At 38.9% G+C, this 22,243-nt stretch overlaps 1 protein-coding gene and 1 long non-coding RNA gene across 5 annotated transcripts; one reads left to right on the top strand and one right to left on the bottom strand.

Moving 5' to 3' along the window:
- LOC118738065 lies at window positions 1-1,289 on the top strand. The gene is made up of 5 exons (XR_004992873.1): window positions 1-83; window positions 160-231; window positions 305-609; window positions 682-828; window positions 895-1,289. It is a non-coding gene; the product is annotated as an uncharacterized LOC118738065 (long non-coding RNA).
- An 8,315-nt stretch (window positions 1,290-9,604) lies between these two features.
- Window positions 9,605-15,222, bottom strand: LOC118738063 (rho GTPase-activating protein 100F). Of its 4 annotated transcripts, none has more exons than XM_036468961.1 (8): window positions 15,073-15,222; window positions 14,022-14,159; window positions 13,688-13,961; window positions 12,580-13,622; window positions 11,382-12,507; window positions 11,242-11,321; window positions 10,841-11,171; window positions 9,605-10,334 (listed from the first exon to the last, which is right to left on the bottom strand). In XM_036468961.1, exons 1-8 carry the CDS (start codon window positions 15,172-15,174, stop codon window positions 9,952-9,954), a joined length of 3,477 nt encoding a protein of 1,158 aa, XP_036324854.1. In that variant the 5' UTR covers window positions 15,175-15,222; the 3' UTR covers window positions 9,605-9,951. The 4 variants fall into 4 exon arrangements, with proteins under 4 accessions (XP_036324854.1, XP_036324855.1, XP_036324856.1 ...); XM_036468962.1 differs by having other exon boundaries at window positions 13,694-13,961; XM_036468963.1 differs by having other exon boundaries at window positions 9,970-10,330; window positions 15,073-15,221.
- Window positions 15,223-22,243: the final 7,021 nt, after the last annotated feature.

The following is a 22,243-nucleotide window of genomic DNA, read 5'->3' as shown; positions in this document are numbered from 1 at the left end:
TTTTTTTCTTTTTGAGCTACTTTTCAAAAAATATGGAGCGCGAAATACCAGCACGGCGTCAATCCCAGTTAAAAAGGCAAATTGTAAGTATAAACTTTTCACTGCGAGTACATATTATATGTAGATACCGTTTAAAAACTAAAATTGTTCTACAAGTAGATACGACTGACGAAAACAACTTCGAGCAATGCGGTTCAAGGCGAGTCAGTTTATCCAGTGAATACACTATAGGTAATTAATTTTTTTTTAAATAGACATACATACATACATACAAATGCATTATACATTTCGTTTTATTTTTCAGAATCACGTAGGATAAGTGTGTCAATTTGCAGAGTCCAACCAAGATGTGTATGAAGTTGTGTGCTGCAGTCACTGCGAAATCTTCCAAAAACAACTAGAATCATTGAATGCCAAGGTCGACAAGCTTCAAAGGGTAGTGGAAACTCAGAACGCTGCAATTATGGATGCAATAGCTGGGCAGAACGTGGCTACTGAGCAACTGGTTCGCCAAGAATCACAGAAGGCACCAGTTGTAAAATACTTCCCGATATGTAACATATCAGAAATGCAGCAGTTGGAAAATAAGATAACAATAGAGATGTCTATGTATGTATATATTTTAAAACACATTAATTTTTTTTTTATTAATAACGGCGTTCACTTCTACCATTTTTTCAGGAAACTGCCATTTCTTCTATACTTCAATTTAACCTAAAAAATATAACACTGGCATAAGGAGTGATGTTATTAATGCAATAAATGTCGATGGATCGCATGGTAAAGTTGGACTCAAATCTTTTAAAAACTTTTACCACACGCTTACAGGTATTAAAGAATTTTTTTTTTTAACTCATAAACTGATTTAGTTAAATTTTATATTTAAACTTTCAGGAGCTATAGCGAAGTTGCCTTTGAAAGGATTGACGCCAGAAGAGTCTCTAAGGAAAGCCTTGCAATTTGAGAAATCAAAACATTTAAAAAATATATATAGACAAAAAACCAAAATGATACCTTAAATTAAGGGATTTTTAACTTATAACCTAAGACGAAATGGATAAATGAAATGGATTTTATTTTTAACTTATAACTTAAAACGAAATAGTTCAAATGAAATGAATTTAAAAATTTTACTTTTAAAAAAGTTATTGACAAACCAAAATGAATCTTTAAGTTAACGTATTTTTAACTTATAACTTAAAACGAAATGGTACAAATGAAATGAATTTAAACATTTTACATTTAAACAAATTATAGACAAAAAACCAAAAACCAAAATAAAACTATAAATTTACGCATTTTTAACTTATAATTTAAAACTAAATGGTACAAATGAAATTAATTTAAAAATTTTACTTTAATTTAAAAGTGCATGTGATTTTTTGAGTTTAAATTATAAATTAATGTACTAATCAAATGTGATAAGTTGTTTTTTTTCTTAAAACGAATTTAAGATGTGATCTCCTTTTAAAAACAGTTACTACTTATTAAATAAACTAATTTAAGTCCCACCTGTACCTTGTAAGATAGGATAAATAATTCTAAATTGAAGTGCCTTAGTTTTTAATTTAACTAAAAAATAATAATTTAAAAATTTTATTGAATCTCCCACTATTTTTGCTGAAAAAGGCTGTAAACAAGCGAATATGTACGAACCTAAATGAATTTTATCTGGTTTAAATTACAACTGTAAAGTAATGATTACTAAGTAATTCCAGTAGTGTAGTGTATTTTCAAAATAGCACCATTGATCTTGCCAGATTTAATTCATTTGTACCTAAGTAAGATAAACTATATTAGCATTAAAAATAATTAAACATTTATTTACTTAGACACAACAGAATTAATCCGGAAAAATAAAAACCTTTGCAAATAAATGTTATAAAAAAAATTAATCAATAAAGACAATATAAATGAATTAAGAACTGAAATATGTAGCAAACTAAAAATAAATCAATGGCAATAAATAGTAAATAAAAAACTAAACTGTGTTTGTTATGTTTATGTGGAACAAAATTTTACTAAAGGTATTAAAAGCACAAACAACGACTAGTCTCATTCTGCCCCCTTTAGGGTAGAAAAGGCGACTAGTCCCGAAGGGCATCACTTTATACCCGTTCGGGTACAAAAGGGTACAATTAGTCTCTTCATAGGACATGCTCGAACAAAAGGATGCAAAGTGGCATTAGTCGCATGTTCCTTTGCGACTCATCCCGGACACATCCCGGACTCGTCGCATTTTTTGCAGGGAACATATGAAAGCACATTTACATGCATGGCTGTAGCTGAGTGTGCAAAGATGCTTAATACAATTGGTTGCTACCGAGGCTGTCCGGGTTTAATCCCCATCAGACGGAGCATGAAATTTAATATTATTGTTATTCTTAATTATGAAAAAGCTTTCGTGAAGTACAACGTGAAGCAAACGAAATAGAAAATGTTTGGGTTTAAAATTTAAACCGACCTGTTTAATCTGTGCTCTGTGTGTATTTGCAACTAAATTTAGTTTGGCCATGTATGTAGTCCAAAAAGTTTAAAAGTGAAAACGGAATTTGTAGCCGTGTATAGAGTTTTGCTTTGCTTTAAACACGCTAAATGTTGTATTTAAAGTTCCTGTAAAATCTGTAAAAATGGACTTAGCAACTTTTCCCTTTAAACCAGCGACATGTTAAATATAGATATGGAAACATATAACCATTTTTAAAAGTGTGCAGCAGTTTGTTTGAATTTATTTAAAACGGGAACATACCTTTTTGTCAAAAGCCTACAAAACGCTTTCAAATTAAACATTTGCCTATTTGAAACTTTGAGGCACTTAAATTAAGTGAAGCAAAGCTCCCATTTGGCCACCCCTCATAAGTTTTAGAATATTCCAAATGACTTTTGACAGTTCTCAAAGCGAAGCAAGCAAAGCAAGCCTGCATTTGGCCAGTACCTTCATGCTGCATTGGGAAAACGTTTACCTATTACCGGGAGTTTCTTTCGTTTTCGTTCGGTTCTAATCTCAGAAGGGGATGCTATTTCTACCCAACCTTTGCAAGTTATGAATGATGGTTATCAGCCACCGGTCAAGAAAACAAACTCTTCGAAGGGATTTTGAAATCGATAAGGCCTTGAAGGTATTTTTACAAGAGGTTTTAGGAAAGATAATCGGGAAAACTTAATTAGAAAATCATGAAGATGACGAATTGGACATTGAAATTGATGATGAATTGGATGATGACTTGATCGAGTTTTCTACATTCGAACGCAAAAACTTCTGACGAGCCTCAAGGGTTTCCGAATTCTGGAAATCTCAAAGTCTTTATAAATTATAAAATAACTCCGTGCGAAATTGTACTTATTCCCTGTAGTCATGTAATATTATGCGAATTCTGTGACAATCCTTCAAAAATTGACAATTGCCGTGAATGTCAAGCAAATATTCAAAGTGTTGTTGGAATGATATTATAACTTATCCTTACTATTCATATGAGCATTTCCGACGGTCGCGAAGTTCAAGAAACAAGGAAAAAATAATATTTTATTAATTCTTTTTCGATAGCATTTTGCTAGGTATATCTTTGGTTCACAAGGGATGATCTTTCGATTTTTATTTTCCAATATTTTAGCAATAAACTTGCGGTCGAGAACGTACGCATAATGACTGAAAATTGAACAATTCAAGGATCTGCAAGATGGAACAGAATATTCTAAAGCATTTAATTTAAAGCGGAATAAAGTAACTTCCTCCTAAGTAATTGAGCGTTGAAATATCCTTATTAGGTTTTTATTTATTGGGACGCGAACGTACGATTTTTTCATCATTTTTTATACCTTTCATGAACATGAAATGGTATTCAGCCTCATTGCTAGAGTCGCACAGTGCCGCCTAAGTGGGCATAAATCGAAAAATTCGTTGTCTGCAATGTGAACGTGTTTGATATTTTTGTAAAGGTAATTTATCCACTAAAAAGAATAAAACAGAAATCTCCCTATAAAATAAATGATATGCCGCCCGGAAGCCACTAAACTCAACAAATTGCTTGAAATAAAATTTTGGTTTGAAGTTTATTTCTATATATATAGTAGATAACTATAAGAATACAAAATTTTGGAAAAAGGTTAAAGACAGGGTGTCCCTACGGTATTCCAGAAAAAACTTTTTTTTTAATAAAAATTTCAAAAATGGCCACTTTTAATGGAATGAATAAAAAATATATGTAAAAATAGGTTTTTTTTATTACTTTATTTAATAGTACGGTTTTTTAGGTTCCAAAATAGAAGATAAAAAGCTGCTCATTTTTTTCACTTTTAGAAATAATGCGTTTTTTGCTAATGCATAAAATAATTTTTTCACTTCTTGTCAGTGCCATCGGATACGCACGAATCGTTCGATTTTCAAAAACCAGGTGTCAGATTAAAAAGCTTGATCTGTAGATTTAAAATAACGGTTTATTTTTTTATAGAGTTGGCAACTGTTAAAAAATTTAATTCAAATTAATTAATAATTTTAATGAATTATTAAAATATTGGTATTGGTATACAAATATTTTGAAGAGGGTTCCCACCTGTGTGTAAAGTCAAATTTAGTTAAACTAAAATAATAATTCTGCCAAACCAATGGTTTACGACATCGTATTTGTTATTTTATTACAAATACATACTTCCTACTCTTCACTTATTTCTTGGTAAATATGTCCAACTTTTTCTTGTGTCTGATATCCATATTGATATACATATTTCAGTTACCTTATTCCCTTAATTAAACTGAATTTGATTTTTTAAACATGTGGCAACATTTCTACGCTCGTTTAGAAGTAAAGCATTTTCAAAACCATTTCAATTGATACCCATATTGCAATATCTAATTCATTCAACTTATTAAATAATTTTAATAAAATCTGTAGCAGGTGGCAACCCGTTTCAAAGAAATAAAACTTTATTGCACATCTACAGGCCAAGCTCTGTCATTTGACACCTCCCTTTTTAAAATAGAGCGAACTATATGATCATTCCAATGTAAATGCTACAAGAACCCAAATTTTGTACTTCAAACTACATTTACAGTGGAAGTATGAAAGTTATCAAAACCCCAATCGAATTTTTGGAGTCATCGCTCTCAAGTTCATTAAGAAACAAAATTTCATTCAAATCCATTCCACATTTTATATGGAAGGGAATGCAAGTAGTTTTTCGAGAGTCGAATTGTATCGAAAATTTCACGTCATTGCCTAAAATTTCCACTCGACTAGTTTACTAAAATGGAAAAACTTGGCAGCACTACGTAATTTTCGACGATCTTCGTCATTTACTTATTTCAGCACGACAGTCGACAATGCCGATGTTGTCGAGCCGTACAATTTAGCCTAGTTTATGACTTACGCAATGAAGCTGCTTATAAATTTGGGCTGATGTTTGTAAGTACCAAAAGAAGAAGATATAGACCCACAAAACGTCGCGCTGAGTCAATTTAGCCAAGTCCATCTGTCTGTCTGTTTGAACGCAATTTAGCAGGGACGTGAACCGATTTTGGATCGAACCTGTTTTGAATCGGAAAACCGCTTTTTTCTATTAATTCACTGAACTATTAAAAGAACCGAAAGTTTCCCCAAATGTTTGATCCGAACCGAAAACCGAACCACTTTTCATAAAGGTTTAAAGGTTCGTTTTAACCAATTTTCAATATAAAAAATTGCATACTTTTTTCTTTTTATTAAATATAGTAATCCATACCATGTTTGTTTACCATGTGGCAATATCAAATGTTTAGGAAACCCATCCCATTTGACAGACACTTGACACTAAACCTTGCGCGTTGTTGTACTTGACACTTAAACTTGCGAGTTATTTTTGTTTTGATTTCCGAACCGTTGAATCAAACCTATACCCCGGTTCAAAGACTAAAAAAAGGGCTTTGACGAGCCAATCCAAAATTGCAAAATGGTTCGAGCCGCTGAACCGAACCGACCAAAGTTTTCATCCGGTTCACGTCCCTGTAATTTACACCCTCACTTTTCGAGATATCGGACTGAAATTTGGCAAACGAGTGTATTTTTATAATGTATTGATCATTTCGAAACCGTCAAAATCGGTACACTATAACTTACTACAACTTAGAGTTCCCACACAATGATTGCTCATTTTAGTTCTCGGTTCTGGTTGACCATTCTGTGGAAATGCTCATATGTATATACATATGTCGGTAAAATCATATTAATGAAAAAAAAAATTAATAAATTTTAATGGCTGAACTGAAGCCGTAATTGATTTTTGTTCCTAAATGGTAATAATTTGATCGCTCACTGGATTATTATTGTGAAAGTTAAATCATGACATAACTTCCATAGAAGTTAAAAAAAAACCTTATTTCCGTTCTTGTTGCACTCATCCATAGATTGCTTGACTTCCAGGGCAATTTGAAAAGCAGGTAGATTTTTTTGTGAAAGATACATTTTTTAGCAAAAATCATTTTATTTCTTTTTAGTTCGATATATATTTTGTCCTGCCCTTTTCCAAATTTGTAAATCCTTCCAAGTAATAAGGGGTTTTAATGTTCAATGTTCGATGAACTATTTTTGACTGCTCATATAGCTAAAATTGTAATTCGAGCGTTTTTGGCATCGCTAAAGTAAATATAAATAATATAGTAAATATAAATGAGTTTGTACAAGGCGGCGTGGCACATTCCTTAGCCGTGGAATTTTATATTTGCTATATCTTCGGACCTCTAACTCACTTTGACTATGAGTTTATACAAAAGGGCGTGGCGTTTATAGTAAACTGAAAGATAGTGAGTATTACCAGGGCCGTTGCATCTCCAATAGAAGTAGTGCATTCAGCGAACTATAACATAACGAGCAGACAGCTAAACGGAATGTCTTGCTACAATCTCTAAACGGATGAGAGTTTGCAAGAAGTCGTAGCACCTCCCACCCACCATGCAAAGTAGAATGTCCTACAATATTTTATTTATTACGCTTCTTTGTTTCATTTTGGGGGAATGCAAAGTAGAATGTCCTATAAAATTTATAGTAGAATGCTGCATCGTAATCAGCTGAAAGATATGTAGAATGAATATCCAAAAATCAGTCAATTAAGTGAAATACAGTCAGTCAATTAAGTGAAATACAGGAGTGAGGAAGTACAATTTTAAGCTTAACTAAATATGCATGTATGCAGTGTTGCCATTTCAGCCGTTTTCCGGCTAGATTTAGCCGGTTGCGATAGCAAACGGCCTGAGAAATTCCGATTTAGCCGGCAGCCGATTTGTTAGCCATTTTGCAGAAAAAACTTAGCCGTTTTTAGCCGATTTTGCTATTTGCCTTGTTTTCTTAAATTTTAAAGATGTATATATGTTTCCATTTTTGACTAAGCGACCCAAAATCTGTTTGAAATGGCTACTAGCCCTATCGTGGAGAAAATTTTCATCTCAGGCAGGGTTGTATGAAATTGGGCTGATTTCTCTTATTTTTATTTTAAACGAAAAAGGGATTTTCTTCATAAAATGTTTGTTATAAATGTCTTAATTTTAAGTGTGAAGTTTTATTCGCAAACTTAGAAAATAAGAAATTGTTTCACTGTTAAGACACTTAAGATGCGTTTGTGTTTGGATATAGTGCCAATAAGCAGAATAAATATTACATGTAGATATTGTCTTCCCAAATAGCGCATATTCAATTCTGCCTAAATTACAAAACATCATTTTTGCCCACTCCCAAAGGTTTAAGATAAGGGAAAAATTGATATTTTCAAGCACTATGTACACATATGTATTTTTTTAAACAAACTTTTTTGCTGAGGACTTATTCAAATTCCAAAAACCGAATGCCAACTTGAATTAAAGGAACCAACACTGAAGTGAGTCAAAATGAAAATAAAAGAGCACAAATTTCTATGTAAAGCAAAACTCTCTGGGAATCCTACGAGATATCTGCCGGTCATATGACCGGTCATCTAAATGGGTGATCTGCAGTCTTTTGGCTTCATATTTTACATCAGAATTGTAGGGATTTCTGAAAGATCTGACCAGTTCTTTTGTGTAACTGTGATTTTGCATCCCTTGTCAACATATGGCCTCGGTTGATGTTAACTTAAGGTCGTTGTTTTACTGGCTTAAAATTGAAGGAAAATTTTTACAGCGTCTTTTATGTGTACTGGTTTCTATTTGAGTGTATTGAGAATCGGTCTGTCTGAAAAGGCCTTCTAGGGAAGACAATAGGTTTGTTCGTCGAAAATCTAGCGAGAATTATTACTCAAGATATCAGATAGTAAGAAAAAATGCTCCCAAATTCTCTCTCATGTAGAGAAACTTGCAAATTTCTGTACGAACGTAAATTTGTAAGTTTTTCTGCCAGCTAGTGTCCACGGTTGCATTTCAAACAAAAGAAATTTAACGACTTGTTTATTCAAATTATCGTCGACAAAAAATCCAACCATGTGCCACAATCATATGTTTTTCCTAATTGAAAATTCTTGTTGGCAAATTTTTTTCCGGCTCGAATTTGTAACTTCTCTCCAAGAAATAGTGTTTTTACCCGTGATTTAGTTAAATAAAACATGTGAAATTAATTTGAAACATTTAAGCCGTTTTTAGCCGGTTTTATTTGCCAATTTAGCCGGTTCGTCCAAAAAGTTCTGGCAACACTGCATGTATGTACCTTCCGATTTTTAAATAAAATCTATATACCTAAATACATACATATTTATGTATAAAAACTGATTTATAAAAATTTTAATTAATTTTAATCTTTTAAGAAATTTTCTGATTTCAATTTGTTTAGGCCGTCAGCCTAGAGATTTTCATTCTTTTGTGACCCGCCCTAGTGTTGGCATATAGGCGTATGCACACACATATACATATGCACACCAATTATGATTAGCTCGCGCCGTTAACTGAAGTTTCCCGCCGGATAATAACCTATCGTTAAGTTTCTTCTCAATATCGGTTGTTGTCCGGCGGTCCGATTTAAAATCCCGCAAATCCTTAAGATCACTTCGGTTCAGAAGATCAACGCGAGCAGACCAGGCCACTGTCACTAAGGTAACACCATTGTTATTTGTACCAATATTTATTGAAAACTGACTCTGAATATTTAAATTAAACAAATACTAAAAAACAAATATTTCGCTTTGGTTTTTTTATTTCCATCCACTAGCACCTGCACCGGAGCGTTATTCCCGATACGGGCCCCCGTGCAAGTTCATAGTCCTTCGAGCCGGATATTTGCGGCTTATTTTACATCTACTAGACGACCAAATCGTCTAGGGGGACCGGTATGTTTAGACGCGACTGCTAACACCAGGCGCCTAAATGCATGCTAAGTACTGCTGCATGTGCAAAAATTTCCTTCATTAAATTAATGAAATTTATGTACATGCACTTCTCAACTGCCATGTAATAAAACTTTCTTAAGTTATAATTTGATGGCAGTTCAAAGTATGCTCTGCCTAGTCGGATGCATCCTCCGGACACTGCTTCCGGAGCATTCTGCGGACTCTGCATGGCTTACAACCATGCGGTGGTGGTAATAGTTGATTACCATTGGCCACAGTGCCTACCCACTACGTTTTGGTCCAATAAATATTTTTTTATACACATACATGCAAACACACTGGTCTCCCCTCTCACTGCGTTAATCACAATTTAATATAAATAAGTAGTAATCTAGGCATTCTACATTAGTTTCTCTGTAAGGTATTTTTTGTTCTCTTCTCTGGAATCTGTTTATCCATGCGTTCTCCCTTCGTTCGAAGGTAATGTTGCGGGTAAGGGCTTACGGCCAATGACATACCCATGTTAAAATAGTGACATTTTGAAGCGAAAGGGTAAGCGATCCCCATCGCCTAGCTCGTTTCTGTGATAATCGTGTTTTTGCTGGGTTGTTTAGATTTACAAACAAAACCTAATATCAGGTTTAAAAAAATTGGCGGATGCTTACAAAAGCTCAGGCTAATTCTCTATCAAACACATTAGTATATTTTGCCGTTTTTTACTTCATGGTTTCTTGTCAATTGGTTCTTTGTGGTATTGTTGTTACTGTTGTACTTGTTGTTATCTGTTATGGTTTTCGTACTTGTTGTTATTGTGTAATTTTTACCTGTTGCACCGCTTGTTGCAAGGCTCGAGGCGATTGAGCTAACTGACCCACTACTGATTGATACAGATGACTGTTGACTGTGGCTGAGAGCTGATGATGGCCTTGTGAGAGTATGTTGGTTACCGAAGTGGACGAGCGTAGTAGATTGCCCGCCGCCATGAGCTGCTGCTGCTGCTGCAGTAGAAGTTGTCTGTCCGCTTGCAACGCACTGACTTTGCTTCCACGCTGCCCTGTTGACTCGCCGCGCCGACCTGTCTACATAGGACTCTGTATTAATCAATATTAGTTTGAACGTAGCGTCAATTGTAAAAGCGGATTAGTCATATCCCAATTTTGCTATTTATTTATGCACACATTTAAGAAACTTTCACTTACAGCATTTGTAATTAAGAATGAGAAAAAATTCATTTAGAACGTATGTCGAACGATAAATTAGCTAAAAGTGTGGATGTTGAAGAAGCGTAAAAATATGTGTAAATTTGCGTTTAGGAATCTCGAAAGTTGAAATTTCGGTAAAAATGAGGTGGAGTTTGCTTGCTTGCGCAATGAAGTGGTTTATCGAAACTTATGAATGCAAGCTTTTTAATAAAAAAAAAAACATGTATCCCAAGGTACTCCGTTTCTTAATACATTTATTACGAATGTGAGTTTTTTCGAATCAGTGCCTCTAGGTATTTGCTCTCAGAGTAAAGCGCTGATGAGTCAAAACTAAACAGCATGATAGGAGTTGTAACCTTAAAGACGTAATGTAATTACGTTACCTGAAACAGCTCCAGCCATGTTGCTCATGCTGCCCGCGCCCGTTAAAGCACCTCCTGCACCGACCATGCTGCCCATCATGCTAGCCGCACTGCCGATGCCGCCACTAGGCGCCTGGTGATGCTGCGCTTGCGGTTGCGGCCAAATCTGCAGGAGATATTTCAGCACGGCAATTGGTTGGGCGTGGTCGATTTCCGATCCGGGTTGAGCGTTAGCGGCATGAAGCATCAGTGGAGGACCCATAACGGTAGCCAATGCTTGAGCTGACATCTTATTGCGTTCAGAATTGGATACAACGAGAGACAAGTGATCGAGAAGGAATACTAAGGTCGCCTAAAAATATATGCACAAGTATGAATATAAAGAATCCAAATAAAAACTATAAGTTTATTGCGTATTTTACCCTATTTGCCCTAGGCAAGCAATCTAGTATGCTGAGCATTAGTTTTGCATTACCCTCGGGATCGTCCGGCAGACAAACGGCTGAAAAAAAGACAATATTTGTAATGCGGAAATAGGTTTAATCTCCTGCTTAAAACTAACCCAAAGCATCGACGGTCATTTGGAATAGACATCGCGTAAACAGCGGCTCTGGCAATTCCCTTAGGTAGTCCTTCAAAACACCGGTAATAACATTAATATCAGGAACATGTTCAGGGCTCAATTCCACAGCGCGACTATTTCGCTCGAAAGCTTCCCGAAGTAGACGCTTTTTTGTTGCTGAACCACACAAACGGTATAATCCAATTATATCCAGCCCACGTCGCTCCACCTCTTCTACGCAGCGTCGCAAAACAATTGGCACTGGTGCACTGCCAGGTGCCCCTTTAGACTCGCGATTCACCACCGTCTCCAAATCCGCGCCAAACAATATGGGATATCCGGCCCTTAAGCTAGGCAGTCCACGCCGTCGATACAAGGTGATTGGATCGGTATGGCGCATGCGTATGTAAATGGTTCCACGTGGTTCCACTTTCAGCGCCAACTGATGTAGCGGTGATTGTCGCAGAATAGACAGCGATATCGCACCGCGGTAGCATAGCTTGTGGCGATGTTGTGGATCCCATGAGTATACCAATACATCTAGCTGCTTATTGCCCACCAAGTCCAACTCGAAAGACTCGTCCCAGTCGAATTGGAGATCACCGGATCGCACCACTGTCCGTGCTTTGTGTACACGATCACACTCGATTACACAATATAAATCACGGGTCTGGGATTGCGCTGCATGATGTGGGCCCCCAACGTGCTGTGCGCCTAGTTCGGGTGCTGAACGTAAGCCACGGCCCGCAAGCAAGTGGATCCACAACATGCCCGATATACCACCAATATCGACTATCGGTTTGTCGAGTTTGTACTTGGCAAACTCCGCTGGATTAATATCAATTTGTCTGTGCGTTCTGGGAAGTGTGGCACTGGGCGTCGGCGCGGGACTCTGATGGCCGCCGGTGCTCATTATGCTACCACTTGGGCTAGCCGGACCTGCAGAGAGTTCGAGTAGTTGCCGCATGCGCCGTATGCTTGGCGAACGTATCGATGACGGACCACCAATATGCTGTGATGACATCGAGCGCACTGGTAATGCTGAAATGGGTCGCGGAATGCCGAGATGCCGGTCCAGTGTACCAGTTCCAAGTAAACCCGTTCGACTGGAGTAAATGCTTTCGGTCTATTGGAAAATATATCGAAGAATACAAATTTAGTAAACATATTTTTGTTGTACTCTATTAAGACGACTTACGTTTTTCAGAGCATCGTGTATATTTTCAGCGCTGCATGAAAATCTATGTGATCGGGGTTGGCTTAGCAGATCTCGCGTCATACGCATTTGCTCCGCTATAGCTGAACTACTTGGTGCTCTCCTCAACCATGCTCGGTACTCGTCCGAAGTGAAAATTGAAGGACTCGCCGTTATTCGTGACCTCAGATCACGGTCGCGGCGAGCATTGAATTCCGGTGCCGATATGTTGCCGTCACTCTCATCCATAATGCGATCACCGATGCGTGACCGTATACCTTGTAGACGTACGCCCGGTCTTTCACGTGGCAGTGAATTAAATTTCGCCATATCTGGCCCACCTCCGAGTATACCGGCACCACCAACACCCGCTGCGCTAGTTCCGCGTGGCATGCTGCCTACAGCAGGTCGGTTGTAGTAGTAATAACTTGGCCTTGGCCCTATGGTTGCTTCTGTGTCGCTAGAATAATCAAGATTCGGCCGCGAGCGACGACTAAGCGATTGAGCGCCTATATTTGGCGGAGCATACTTCGAAGATTGGCGTGGTGGTTCATAGCGACCATAACGCCCCAGAGTGCCCCCCACTGCTATAGGTGCCGCGCCGGTTCCTGGCTTCAAGCTGGAGCGCAACAAGGAATGTCGACCCAAGGAATTTGAATAATCAGTATATTCCACACGCGGTAAATGTTGATCTGATCCAGAGCGCGGGAAGCGCGCATGTTGCTGCGCCAAGCCAACGCCGGTACCTGTCGACATCCGTCTAGATGGCCCACTCGGGTAAAATGCATGTACCTTTTCGGCTAAACTCTCGAGTGTACCAGCATTTTGATAATATGCATGCGACGGAGCAAAAGCATGACCTTTAGGCTGTTCCGTGATAACTGATGGTGGTGGCGGTGGTTTATAACCCCAGCTGGGTGGCTCGTTCATCGCGCTAACGCCAGAACGTGTATTGTAATACATGTCTAATTGCTCGGATTGTGGGCTGTAGTTATTAAGACCCAAACCAAGACGAGAGCGGGACTCGGTCATTTCTCTACCATCTCCTGGAACATAAGAAAACAGAGAAGGCAACGTCAGTAAAATATTACCAGTCATGATTTCGAAATACCTGTACGTCTTTCGCGTGATGATCGGGATCTTGGCATGCGATCTGTCTCATCTAAGTCTTCATCTCTGAGATCACGTTTAATTACGACGACTGGCGGTGGTTTCTGTTCGGGCCGCGATAACGTTGGCGGCCCAGGTGAGCCTGCACTACGGCTGTCGCGTCTTTGACGTATCGCCAACACCAAACGCCGAGGAATTGACATAATAATTACGACATCATCCAATGACATGTGAGTTACGTCAACCAAATTAACGGCCAGGATTTCATCACCCACCTAGAAAAATAATGTTTTAGATTGCAATATTTTGATTAACATCACTTAATGGCTACGAACCCTCAAACAACCGCTGTTATAAACCGCAGACTCCAGAGCTATTCTCGAGATAAAAACACCATCGGTACGGTCAGCTCCATTGCCCTCGCGTATGTATAAGCCCAAAGTTTGACCAGGACGCTTAACTATTTCAACAAGCTGTAAATATAAGCGAAATAGCCAACAACATTCAATAGAATTGAATATGGTTGCAGTCCAAGAATGATAGAATGCAAGATTACGCCAATCGAGCTGAGAGCAACTGGGTAAGATCTCACAATATTGAGAGAATGAGAGAATTAGGGCTAGTTTTTCAGTGCCAGTTTAAACTTGAATTAAGTAAACTGAGTTTAAATTGAACAGCTGGCTGATATTTGATTGGCCAACCTTAGTTTAAACCAGTCATATCGGGCATTTAAACTTAGTTACTGAAAAACTGGCCCTAAGAATAATTTTGAAGAAGAAGAGGAGGTAGCGAACATGTGGTGCGAATTAGTGATGTAAAACTAAGTAGAATTGCAAATACTCTTCAGCCACTTATACATTCGGTATAGGCACATTATTTTAGCGTCATTTGCAACGTAGCCAAATAATTTATCTGCAAATTGTCTCTTATTTTCCAATGCATCTCCACGCGTTTTCCTTTCAGTGTAGGAATTTTAATAGCCTTCCCCCTTTGTAAAGGGGCATAAACATTGGTTAAAACATAGCTTTGCCTACAATTGCCCGGAAAAATTCCTTTCAAGGCCAATTCAATAGAATAGAATGTTTGATGTAAGCCCAAAAGTAGATATGGTATGAAGGGGTTGTCCACCAACTTTCGAAAAAGTATGCATAAAAAAAGACATATCTACTTTTTAGGTACGTTTATCTAGTTCTGGGTACAACTTTTCGGCAAATGGGTACAATATTAAAATTTAGTATACATCACTAGTGCAAAAAAATATATTGTGACGTCAGCGGAAAGGTGGATGAATTCAAATCGATAAAGAGAGGATTAGCGGTCCGCGGAAGACGCCACCTTTGTTTTGCTGCATCATGGTTGCAGACCTCTTCTAGCCGTCCAACTTACCTGAACTGTGTGTCGAGCATCTCCTTTAGACATTAGTTTATGAGCTGCTTCCACGGCTTGTTTACCACCAATGCATCTCGGCTCCAGAATACGAACAATCATTTCACCCCTCCTCTCCACCGCCTAAGAACAAAGACAATGAATTTCATGAAAGTGTATTATAAAACGCAAATTTATTTATTTAAAGAATATACAGGATATGTTATTTTGACTGTGACAGTTCATTCCCACTGGAAATTTAACAGAAATTCAGTATCTTATCTCCGAGTAACGAAATTACACGCTTTAGGTTGGAACAACGTTAGGAAATAATAGGTAGGTTCAGAAGGCGCAGCAATTGAGCGCAACCGTTGCTAAAAAATCAGTGATAGGAATGCGTCTTCTGAACGGCTTGATACATTATCTGTCAAATTCAAAACACACAACATGTTGTCTCAAATGATCAGAAAAATTTTACGACCATCTAACACACAACTGTTCAGTTGATCAGAAGTATAAAACAACGCATTCAGAAGTGCAATCGCAACAGTTACTGAGCTGTTGCACCTTCTGCACGTGCCCAATGCAAACTTATTTCCAAAGTCAATGTTGTGTAACCTAAACAATGTGTTCATTGAAAAAGTCGAAACATCATCTTTTCTGACAAAGCGCATTTTCTTTTCGGCGTCCATTTTAACAAGGAACAAGTAAGTTCGAGCGGAGCCGAACATTAAATACCCGGCGCAAATATTAAATATATGTTTTTCACTTTTCCGTAAGCTACCGTTACATGGTAAGCCGGGGTGTATCAATTTTGAGTAAATTAGCGTCCTTAAATTTCGAAATATTGAAGTTTCAAGTTTTTCTAAAATTTACCGTTATATAAAAAGCCGTAATTTTAGTCCGATTTCACAAATTTTGAATGTTTTGCTTTTGTGTGGCAAGCACAATAACCATGCCAAGTTTGGTACAAATTGGTAGAACGGTTACCGAGATACATATATGTGATCATAAGTGGGCGGTGCCACGCCCATTTTCCAAAATTGTATCATAAACGTATTTCCTGGTGAAGAATTGTTGCAAGCGTCAATTTTGAATAAATTAGCTTTAATATTTACTGATTTATCGAAGATTTTGTATTTCTCTAAATTACCGTTATATGGGATGTGGGCGCGGTTATTGTCCGATTTTTTAAATTTTCGGGCATTTAGTATGCTGTGCCAAGTTTGGAATTGCATCGGTTACCAAGATATACACATGTAACCATAAGTGGGCGTGGCTACGCCTATTTTTCAAAAATTTATAATATTCTTATTTTTCATCTAAGAATTATTGTAAATATCAATTTTGAGTGAATAATCTTCAGTATTTACTAAAATATCGCAGTTTTCGTATTTCTGAAAATTACCGTTATATGGGAGGTAGGCGTGGTTATTGTCCGATTTCGCCCATTTTCAATACCATCCGTCCTACGCCCAAAGGAAGTACACGTACCAAGTTTCGTTAAGATATCTTAATTTTTACTCGAGTTATCGTGTGCACAGACGGACGGACGGACGGACGGACAGACAGTCACCGCTTAATCGTTTTCTCTTTTCATCCTGATCATTTATTTATGTATACATTTGTCTATATCTATCTCGTTTCGTTTTGCCTGTTACAAACAACCGTTATGTGAACAAAGTTATAATACCCTTGCGCTCGGGTATAAAAATTCCGCATCTGAGGATCAGAAAACCCGCACGTGATCGTCGAAAAGCGAATGCATGCTCAGAGAGTGATAGTTTGGTGCGGAGTTTGGAGCGGTGGCATCATTAACACACTTTTGTTTCAAAATATTATTTGGGTCAACGGTGAGCGCTACTTATTTAGTCCATAGGGCATGATAAACGATTTTTTGTGCCCGGGAATTGAAGACATGGACTTGGACGTTATTTGGTTTCAGCAGAATGAAGCGCCATGCCAAAATCAATCTTCGAGGCAGCCACATGAATAAAATCGTGCTTCATTAATAGTGGAAATATTTGCTCTAAGCCTATAATATACCGAAAAAATTTGTTTTACTTAATTGTGTTTTAATTATTTATTAAAAAGAAACCACGTATGGACTTCACTTTGTTGTATAAATTCTTGTGTGCATGAGTACAGAGCGCAATGAATTTTAACCAAAGGCCCACGTCTGCAGTTAACTTCGGATTTGCAACTGAAATTATTTTAAACTAAAAATCGGCAGTTCATTTTATTTCGCATGGTAAACATATCGGATATTGATAGTGTTAAGATTTAGTGTGAAGTAGCACTTGTTGGCAAGAATGATTCTGTATTGGATTCTAGGCCAGTGTTGCCAGGTTTTGTCCGAGTCTATTCCCTTTTTGTCCATGCAATTCTATATATTTTTCCCGTTTTTCATTTTAGTTTAGTTTTTAGTTTTTAGTTTAGTTTTTAAATATGGCAAATTTTCTCCGTGTTTTACTTTTTACACGATCAATAACCGTATTTTAACAACTCAGTCAATATCAATAACAATTTAATTTACATGTAAAACATATATTGCATCTACTTATGCGTTATCATCACTGATAAGTGATCAAATGCTGAAAATGCAATATTGGGCTCCACTGCAAACGCATATCTCTGCAGTTTTAGCTAGTTATCATGGATTTATTTATATTTGTGCACATGCTTTTGTGTTAGGAAGATGGCTTGCTGCACATATTGTGCAATATGCTCGAGTTTGATTGGAGTAACTAAACTTTAAATTCCATACAGCTTTCCCATGAATGTATCGCACACTATTTTAGCCTAATAGTATTATTATGTGATTTTCCGCGCTTACACGACCATTGTTCCCACTATTCCCTTTTTATTTAAAATTCCCGCAAAACGGGAAAAACTGCTCTTTTGTCAACGCATGATTCAATAATACAAGGTTCGATGAACTGACAGTTATCTCTCTCGCACCGCTCCCTTAGCAGTGACACCGTGTTGCTTCTTTGCAAATTTACTTGGAAAAAGTGTAGCTTTGCTGCGAAATAGAAGTATAAGCTTTTGGGCAATATGTTTATTTGTATATGCATATGAAGCACATTTACATAAATCTCTAGCACATAAATTACGTAGTTCGAGTAGATATATGAATACTTCGTTCAATATTTCGTTTAAAATGCCAGATTTCCTGCAAATAGATTAGAACTTAAAAAGGAATTTCACTACTAATTGCCTACTTTGCGTACTGTTCTACTACCGTTTTCGCAAAAAGGGATTGCATTCTTCTCCTTCCTCTGTCCTTCGTAAATGCAACATTTTGTAAGGGAATGTCAAACCGCGGCTGTCAATAATTATATAACCTTGTATTATTGAATCATGCTGCCAACGCTGTTCTAGGCTGCCTTTACATGGTACGACACAGAAAATACACCTGAAACAAAACACCCTGTAAATTGTGACAGAGTTTACGACCAGGGTTATCACTGATAAACTTTCTTTCCACCAAGAACTGGTTCCAAAACCTACCAAAATGGCTTCTTTCCTACCATTTATTTTAATCCAGAAAACGGCATTTGACAGCGCTAAACACATTTATTTTTTCTGGTTTTTATACTTAAAATAAGATTTCCAGGTAAAAAAAGTCAGAATAATAGCTATTGTATACATATTCTGTGTGCTTTAACCAGACCCACCTATGATGAATATGAGTTCCGTTTAACTTATACACCTAGGGGTGCCAACCGTACTATAAAATATAGTATTGCACTATTTTTTGGGTCTGCGTACTATATACTATTGGAAAAAATATAGTATGCAAAAATACTATATGATGACATTTATACTAAAATAACAATATTAAAAGAATAATACCTTAAAACAAAGGGTTCACAGATCAAAAATTGCAACGTTTTTAAAAATACTTAGGGCCAAATTCGCAGTGCGTAGTTAACTCAGAATCGGCAGTTTTCAGTACAAAAATCTGTAGTTAACTGTCGATTCTGAGTTAACTACGCACTGTGAATTTGACCCTTAGAAAGATTTACAAAATTTACTTAAAATAATTTCGCTTTTTATAAAGAAATTGTATAAGAAATAAAAAAATGTACACTTAAAAAGCATTTTTACTTTTTCATTAAAAAAAAATACTATATATATTTGAAGTGTACTATATTTTTTTGAAAAAGTAATATAAATTTCTTAGAAAATGTTGGCAACCCTATATAATAATAATAATAATAAAAATAATAATAATAATAATACTAATAATAATAATATTATTATTATATAACCACGGCCCCAGAAGTGGAGAACGCTATACGCGGGGAGTTAGGAGACAAGATGAATGGCCAACTTCGCATCTCTCTCCTCGCTGTAAACTCGCGAGAACAAAGAATGGCTGTGGTGGAAATCGACGAACTGCCAGGCCGGACTCTTATTGAAAAGGGGAAGCTGCGAGTAGGTTGGATTATCTGCCGCGTCCGAGAGCGCGCGGATGTCCAAAGGTGTTTCCGCTGTCTGGGGTATGGCCACAAAAAGGCGGCATGAAAAGGCCCAGACAGAAGCAGTTCATGCTGGAAATGCGGTCAGAAGGGCCACATAGCCTCTGCATGTAAAGAAAGCCCAAGCTGCTACCTGTGCTCGGCAGGAGATGGACAGAAAAATGCCAATCACCTGCCCGGGTCGGGAGCGTGCAAGGCCTTCAGGGATGCCCTTGCTGAGGCTAAGACAAAGCTTGGGAGAATATGATTACATTTATACAAGGCAATATGAACAGGAGTAGGGTAGCTGATGACCTGCTGGACGAATTGGTTCTTGAACAAAGAGCAGACGTTGTCATCATCAATGAACCCTATAGAACAAAGGAAATCTGGCATGTTGACCAATCAGGCTCGGCCGCGATATGGATTGCTAACCCCAACGATCGCGCAGAGAGCAGCGGGGTCGGACGCTGCTACGTCTGGGTTAAAATGGCGCAAATCACTCTGGTGAGCTGCTACCTGTCTCCAAACGACACAGTCCCGGTCTTCAGGGAAAAGCTCGAAGACCTTGAAGACGAATTGCGCGATATAACCGGCCACATAATTGTTGCTGGAGATTTCAACGCAAGAGGCGTGGAATGGGGTAGGCCCCAAACAAACACCAGGGGTCCTTGAAATGGCAGCCCGCATTGGCCTAACCATCCTCAACACCGGAACGACCCCTACATATCGAAGGCCGGGTTTTGGATACTCTATCCCTGACATAACCCTGGTCTCAGAAAGCCTACTTCGAAGGGCTGACGAATGGAGAGTGATGGAAGACCTGAGTGGTAGCGACCACAACGACATCACCTTCCAAGTCACTGACATAACGCGAGGGCAAACACGTAGTATCCCTCGCAGAAAACCAGGATGGAACCCGTCTAGGGTCGATGTTCGCAAGTTCGATACGTCACTCCTAGCAGATTCCCAAGGTATTTCACCCACAACGGGAGAGATCCACAACAGGGAGTCTTGTACTAAGCTGATCGAAGAAACTATGCGCTGCATTCACCGGGCATGCAAAGCCTCAATGCCACAGAGGAGAGCATGGTCAGGTAAAAAGTAGGTATACTGGTGGAATGACCGAATTGCTGAGCTGCGAAGGGCCTGCCATAGAATGCGGAGACTCGCAACGCGCGCTCGTGGTAGACCTGAGGCGCTGACCAGAGCAGCAGCCTACAAAAGCGCTAAGAAAGCACTCGGGGCCGAGATACAGAAGAGTAAACGGAACTGCTGGAAAGCGCTATGTGACGAAGTGGATCCCGATCCCTGGGGCCAGGGATACAAAATAGTGATGAAAAAGTTCCATACATCATCGCAAGCGATGGACGAGGCCCGAGTTAAGAATATAGTGGATGCGCTATTTCCCACACACCCACTAAGAGCCGACACAGTGTTCGTCGAGGAGCAAGCCGAGGCACCACTGTTTTCGACAGACGAGATGAAGCTAGCCCTGCGAAGAATGAAAGCCAGCAAGGCTCCAGGCCCAGATGGCATACCAGCGGAGGCAATCAGGTTAGCAGCGGAAAGGAGCCCTGATCTTCTGCTTAACATGTACAACAGCTGCCTTAATGCCCGGGTCTTCCCAAGCCAATAGAAGAAGGCGAGACTGGTGCTTATACCCAAGGGCAAAGGGGACCCAAACTCTCCTTCATCCTTCCGGCCACTCTGAATGCTAGACACAGCAGGCAAAATGATGGAGAGTCTGCTCAAAATACGCTTGACGTCAGCCATAGAAAGCGAGGGAGGCCTTTCACCCCGACAACATGGCTTCAGGAAGGGACACTCAACTATAGGAGCAATTGGCGAAGTAGTCGAGGCGGTACATAAGGCCGAAGAAGCCTGCCACCAGGCGCGGCCAATAGTGCTGCTAGTCACACTGGACGTCAAGAACGCCTTCAACTCGGCAAGATGGGACGACATGCTGGAGGCCTTGGAACGGTCATTCAAGGTTCCAACATACTTGCTAGATATGATCCGGGACTACCTCAGAGACCGTTGGCTTTTGTATGACACAACACAAGGTCAGAGAAAGAGATGTATAACCGGCGGAGCGGCACAGGGGTCTGTACTTGGCCCGGACCTCTGGAACGCCACGTACGACAGTCTGTTGCGCACGGAAATGCCGGAGAGCGCCTTCCTTGTCGCCTTCGCGGACGACGTGGCCGCCGTCATAACGGCAAGAAATGTCCAGCTAGCACAGCTCAAGCTAAACCAGGTCATGCGCAACGTCAGTGGATGGATGAGCGATCACAGTCTGCAATTGGCTAGAGCCAAAACGGAGATCGTGCTCCTCACCAGGAAACGGATCCCAACAATTATAAATATGATGGTCGGACCTCAACTCGTGACGACTTCTAGGTCTACAAAATACCTAGGGGTGAAGCTTGACAGCAAACTCACATTCTGGGAACACATCCATGGAGTATGTGAAAAAGCTGCGCAGAGCACGGCGGCTCTAAGCCGGCTGATGGCGAACGTGGGCGGCCCGAAGCCATGCCGCAGGAAGCTTCCGATGACAGCGGTCCAATCGGTGCTCCTGTACGGGGCAGAAATATGGGCTGACGCATTGAGGGTCAAAAAATACCAGATTCAAATGTCTTCGGTACAGCGCAGAGGGGCACTACGCATTGCTTCTGCATACCGTACAGTGTCCGCGGACGCGGTTCTAGTTATTTCTGGCG

The sequence above is a fragment of the Rhagoletis pomonella genome, unplaced genomic scaffold (genome assembly GCF_013731165.1).
Source record: "Rhagoletis pomonella isolate Grant_MI unplaced genomic scaffold, Rhpom_1.0 Rhpom_scaffold_00004, whole genome shotgun sequence".
Lineage (NCBI taxonomy): Eukaryota > Metazoa > Arthropoda > Insecta > Diptera > Tephritidae > Rhagoletis > Rhagoletis pomonella.
This window is presented reverse-complemented; position numbering and strand designations above follow the sequence as displayed.

Bases quoted from the DNA above. Each gene is read 5' to 3' on its own strand.
- LOC118738063 (XM_036468961.1), bottom strand. From the start codon at position 15,174: ATGATTGTTCGTATTCTGGAGCCGAGATGCATTGGTGGTAAACAAGCC. The intron at 13,623-13,687 runs GTATTTCGAAAT...CTTATGTTCCAG, and splicing joins ATCACGCGAAAGACGTACAG to GAGATGGTAGAGAAATGACC. The intron at 10,335-10,840 runs GTAACGTAATTA...AGTCCTATGTAG, and splicing joins CATGGCTGGAGCTGTTTCAG to ACAGGTCGGCGCGGCGAGTC.